Here is a 5,856-nt window from a genome sequence, read left to right on the forward strand (position 1 = left end):
ATAGATAGATTAAAGACAGACAGATAGATTAGAGATAGATAGATATACATGTAGAGAGAGAGACGTAGAGAACGTGTTGTGATGGAGATGGAGGTGTCTCTGTAGACGCCCGTGGCTATAGCTCTATGATTAGACATAAGTATTGCGTACATGGGGCTACTATAATACATATAAATCTACCTACCTTCAAGCATATATATATATATATATATATATATATGTATATACAACTCTGTGTATACCTAGTGCAAGACGTTGTATAAAGAGATTTACTAGATAAAGATGGAAAGATCGGTGTTTGTTCCTTAGTATTCGTCAATCTCATCCCTCTATGAGAAAGAAGAAGACCATACTGCCTGTCTACATCTCTCCATATCGAGAGGGAGAGTGTGATATACAACTTCTCTCTTCTATTGCGATTCATAAGGAAAGATAGATAAAGATTCAAAGACGTACAGAGAAAGCGAAGATGAAGAGGTATCGATCCGTCGATCTTTAATCTATCAATCTATGTTTAATCTATTTATCTATGTTTAATCTATCTATTTATCTATCTATCTATCTTCAGTCTATCAAGGGAAGGCATTCCGCGGCAAACCAGAGTATCCGTTCATTGCTTCTCTATACAGAAAAGAGAAATAGAGGAGAAGAAGAAGACGTATATTTCAATATATATGAAGAGAAAGGTAGAGATGTGGGAAGCAGGATACAGAGAGGAGGTGTATATAGGTGTGTATGGAGTAGGTAGGGTGATAGAAAAATGGTAAGAAACGGAGAGAGGAAAGAAAGAAGACGACCACTCAGAGGGAGACGAGAATGAGGTGTATATACACCGCTGAGAAGAGCCTAGAATACGTGCGCTTCCTGTCTTCTTTATCTTAGAGTTGGGAGCGAAGGAGTGACGAATAAGAAGAAAAGATGCCGAGAAGCACGAGAGAGAAGAAAGAGAAGATGATCTAATAAGGAGGAAGAAGAAGAAGATAAGAAATGCACGTGTCTAATTACCTTAGGAGATTGTTCCCTTGCTGCCTATGAGAGACAATTATGATGCTCTCTGCTTTCTCATGATGAAACGATACAGGCGGGGAAGAAGAAGAAGAGGCAACAGGAAGAGAAGAAGAAGAAGAAAAGGAAGAAGAAGAAGAAGTGAGAGAGGATGAATGGATAGAGTTGGAGTGCATTTCTTTCCTTCGTTTTTGTACCCCTCTGTCATCTCCATCAGTAGGAGGAGGAGGAGGATTCTTAACGCTATCATAACCCGCGCCAGCAGAAGAGGACTGAAGAGAAGAAGAAGAAGGATGGGGAGAAGAAGAAGAAGAAGGAGAAGACTGTGAAGTCTTCTGTTGGTGGTTTGGTGTATCAAGAGGTCTCTTCATCTTTGTCACTCTGGATTGTCCTTCTCATCATCCTCTGCTAATAAAGAAGAAAGAAAAGAAAGCAGAGAAAGTTGTCTTCTTCTTTTTCTCTCCTAAGACATAGAGCTCCTCGTTCATCCTTTTCCTGTTCCTTAGACCTCTTCTTCCTTCCACCACTCGAATGAGGACTGTTGGTCGATCCAAGAGAATCGATAGCTCCCTCACTCATTCACAGAGAGGGAGGAGAGACATCAGACATACACCTCCAAACTTCACTCTTCACAGATAGCTAGACAAACCTCTCCTAGCTAGCCAGACAGACATAGATACAACTACGGTGTATGTACATCTCTCGCTCCATACAGACAAATAAATAAATTCAAGACAGATAAGATGATAGATTGAAGATAGGTAGATAGATTAAAGATAAATAGACAGATTGAAAACAGATAAAAAGATAGATTGAAGAAGAAGAGATAGACAGATAGATTAAAGATAGATAGATAGATAGACAAATGTGACTGTGTGTAGGGTGCATTGTATCTACGGCATCCACACGCCCGCCTCGGTCTAACTATCCTTACTTACGCATCCATGTCTATAGAGTCTAGCTATCTATCTACGTACCTATGTATCTATCTGTCTCTCTTCAACATCTCTCTCTCTATTGCTACAGACGCCGCGTGAGAGGGATGGGACAGCAGGGATATCAAAAGCTTCTATTGAGTCTCTCCTGTGAAGTAACTTTCTTTAGGAGAATGAGGAGAAAAAGAGAGGAGAAATAAAAAGAGAAATGATAAGAAGGGAGATAGAGAAAGAAACGAGAAGAAAACAAGAAGAATGCAGCTTCTGATAAAGAAGAAGAGTTTGAAGAAAACGAAATGTCGATAGAGGAGGTGTGCGATGAAAAGAAAGACGAGATACAAGCAAGACAAAAAGAGAGAAAAGGAAGACAGTTACAAGGAACGAGGCGAAAGAGGAAGAAAAAGTGAAGGAAAGAAAGAAAGAAGAAAGAAATCAGGAAGAAGAGGAAGAGAAAGAAAGATGGACTTCTCTTGACTGTGTCTCTCCCATCGGATTAAAGAGAGAGGAAAAAGGAGAGCTGAGACAAAACTGGATTGTAAGGAGAGTCCTATCGATCAAAAGAAAGGAGAAGGAAAGGAGCTGGAAAAGAAGTCGTGAGAAAGAAGAAAGAGAAACGAACACGTGGAAGTAGAGAATTCATGTGTCTGCTGAGAAGGTCCCTTTTGCATGCGGAAAGAAGGGCGAAGAAAAGAAAGAGAGAGAAACAAGAGCAAAAGAAAGAGAAAAGAAAGATAGAATGGAGAGAGGAAAGGCAAGATAGAAAGTTGCACGAAAGGAAAAGGAATGATTCGAGTAGCGAGTGTGTAAGGAGTTTTTCTGTTCTTTTTACGAGGCACCCAATTGCATGCACTGCATGCATGCATGCAAGAAGCTAAAGAAAAGATACACAGAAAGAAATAGACAGAATATTAAAATGAATCTGCATGCACGAGAGGGAGAACAAGAAGAATGAAGAAAACAGAAAAGTTCCTCTTTCTCCTTTCAGATGGAATCTCCGCCGAACGGCTTCTTTCTTTTTTAATTTTCTTCTTTCCTTTCTTTCTTCTCTTGACTCTCCTTCCTCTTCTCCCGTTGTGTGAATGAAGAAGAATGACCACCTCACTAAAAGAGAGAAGAGATGAAGAGAAAAAGAAAAGAAGAAGTAAGGAGAGATAAAATACAAGAGCAAACAGTCTCTTGTTGTCCTTCTCAGAGTCTCCATTCCTCTCTCTGCACACGCGTGACCCAAGAATACACATACAGTTTATATATATATATATATATATACATATATGTATGAAGTTATTTATCTATACATATACAGATCCATAGGCACGTGTATGTATATTTGTGTGTGCGTGTATATAAGGGTAGAGGTGTCAGCCTACGATAGTTCTGAAATCTCTGCTAGATAAGTCATTCTTTCGCAGACAGTTTTGCGTAAGACTTGTGCGAGCTTGTAGACGGGAGATATGGAATGCATTCGATAGATAGAAATAGAAATACATAGACAGGGAGAGAGAAAGAGAGATAGATGACTTGATTCCATGAAGGTGTAGATAGAAAGAGCAATTCTTGAGAGATAGACTGATAGGAAGGTGTGCACGTAAAAGTTTATTTCTCATTCTGGCGGAAATTTCTCTAAGAGGGCAAGACAGAAGAGTCAGAATTTCTTACACTTTTTGTCTCCTGAGGGGATTTCTTGTATAGAAGGGACTGAATGACACAGGGCGAGGTGTATGTACACTTGGAGTCCACCCGTTCATCATTCAAGAGAAGAAAGAGAATAGAGAAAACAAGAAAAGGAGGAGAAAGAGGCAAGAATCTCTCCTTCTTCTTTTCCTCTTGAAGTGTCTCGGACGCTTGCATCGATCTAGTATCCTCTTGTCCTTCTTGTTTAGCTTTTCTAAAGCAAGAATGCAAGGAGGGCGAGCTGTTTGATTCGTATCAGAAAACTTGCTTCTTCTCTTCTTTCTCTGTGTAGGAAACCTTATCTCTTCTTCTTATCTCTTATCTCATCGAAGAAAAGTCTTTTTTCTTTCTGTCTTGAATGCAGTAAGAGGGGGAGAGGCTCTTTTCTACACACACACGCAGATACACTCCACTCTCTCTCCTTTACTTCATATACGAATCAACCTCTCCATATATCATGCCTACCTATACATGTATGGAGACATATATATATATATTTATATGCCTGCTACATATGTTATGTATATATGATCTGATGCGTGTGAAAGGTGCGAGTAGGTGATAGAGGGGGATAACGTATGTATGTGCTTCGCATATGGCAAAGAGAGGGGCGTTCTCAAGATGGGCTAAAGAACCTCCTTTCTCTGTTTCTCTTCTCGCTTCTAACTAAAGAAGGGGAGAGAGAGAAAGAAGAGGAAAAGTCACGAGGATTTCTTCTCTGCATATAAAAGAAGAGAAAGATAAAGATGAAAAAGCCGTCGCGAAGGTATAGCGGGAGAGAGTGTATTCACGTTAAGAAAGGTATGCAGGATAGGTGTCTGTCTGTATATGTATACATATGTATGTTTATGTTTTCGTTCCTAGTAGTAGTAGTAGAACAGATCGATTGAGGTAGCTAGCTGGGAAAATCGATACTCCTGTAAAGGGGTAGAATCGATTCATTATCGATTGTATCTTGTCAAAAATCCGATGAAAGTTGAGAGCTCTCTTTCCGTTTTCGTTTTCTATAGCAATACCTTCCTATACATACGGGTGTCTATACCTCTTTAGCTATCTTCTGACAGCCCAAACTGCCTCTTTTCTTTCTCTTTCTTTCTTTCTTTCAGTCCGGTATCCCTCCACTTGGAGACATAGTTGCAGTGTCTTAAGAAGAAACGCAAGACAAGTCACAAGACAAAACAAGAAAAAGTAGCAGACCTCTTCTCATCTATCAATAGAGATACGTATATACAGAGACATACTCGATATAAAGATGAAAGCATATGCATATATATCTATATATCTATATGTGTGTATAGACCTACTTCAGGTCCATTCACAAGGAGGAGTATGGGGTGTGTATATCTATCTGTTTAGATCCATATGTACCTAGATCGATGATAAAGTCGTAGCAGACAGGAAACGCCCTCCTCATTGAATGGGATGTTTCTCTTCTTCTCCTTTTCTTCGCTCGTCAGCTACTCCATCTCTCCCCCTCGGTAGGAACGTCTCTCTCGTGTCCCTCTTCGGCTTATAAACGAGCATTCAGATGATGAGTGTATTCCTCACGGTGTCTTTCTCTCAAAGAAAAGAAAGAATGAAAAGAAAAAAGGGAGAGAAACGGAGACTGTTTGGAGTTGATCCTCTTCTTCTATGGAAGCCTTCTGACTGAAGAGCGAATAGACGAAATCCACGAAAGACTATACCACTGCATTCTCCTCGCAAGAAAAGAAAAAAGAAGAACTAAAAGAAACAAAAAGAGGCATCTCTACGTCTCTCTTCTACCTAGCTTGAGAGAGAGAAAGAGAAAGAAAGAAAGAAAGAAAAAGATAGAACAAGACTATTCAGACCCAGAGACTTACATACACATCCTCGCATGCCAAAGAACGAGGTTAAATACAAACCCCATGATCGACTACGCCTGTATACACATACATACATACACATATATACATACATATATATATATATACATATACGTATCTATAGATACATATATGTTTAAAGAGACATATAGAGATGTCTATTCAAGTCAGAAGCGTTGAAACTGTACATATATGTGTACAAAGGAGAGGCATAACTGGTATGATCTACAAGTCTATCCGTACGTGTGTAGATAGATAGATAGATTAAAGATAGATAGATAGAGATATCTATCTATAGATATATGTATCAAGAGAGCTATAATGTAGATGTGGAAGTCAGGTTACAGTCGTCTATCAACAAGAAGCAGAGAGCCTTTTTAGCGTGTCCTTGAAGGAAAAAA

General features: G+C 39.4%; 1 protein-coding gene across 1 annotated transcript in view; it reads right to left on the reverse strand.

Annotated features, from left to right (window-relative positions):
* Nucleotides 1–2,704, reverse strand: part of CSUI_007799 (dna repair protein rad10 subfamily protein) — a gene marked incomplete at its 3' end in the record, with an annotated part of 3,568 nt that extends 864 nt beyond the window's left edge. The window contains exon 1 of the mRNA XM_068067942.1: nucleotides 1,006–2,704. Within this exon, the coding sequence (XP_067920083.1) occupies nucleotides 1,006–1,376 (371 nt within the window). The remainder of the gene's footprint in view (nucleotides 1–1,005) is intronic.
* Between the last annotated feature and the right edge of the window lie 3,152 nt (nucleotides 2,705–5,856).

This window comes from Cystoisospora suis (genome assembly GCF_002600585.1).
Source record: "Cystoisospora suis strain Wien I chromosome Unknown contig_4197, whole genome shotgun sequence".
Classification (NCBI taxonomy): domain Eukaryota; phylum Apicomplexa; class Conoidasida; order Eucoccidiorida; family Sarcocystidae; genus Cystoisospora; species Cystoisospora suis.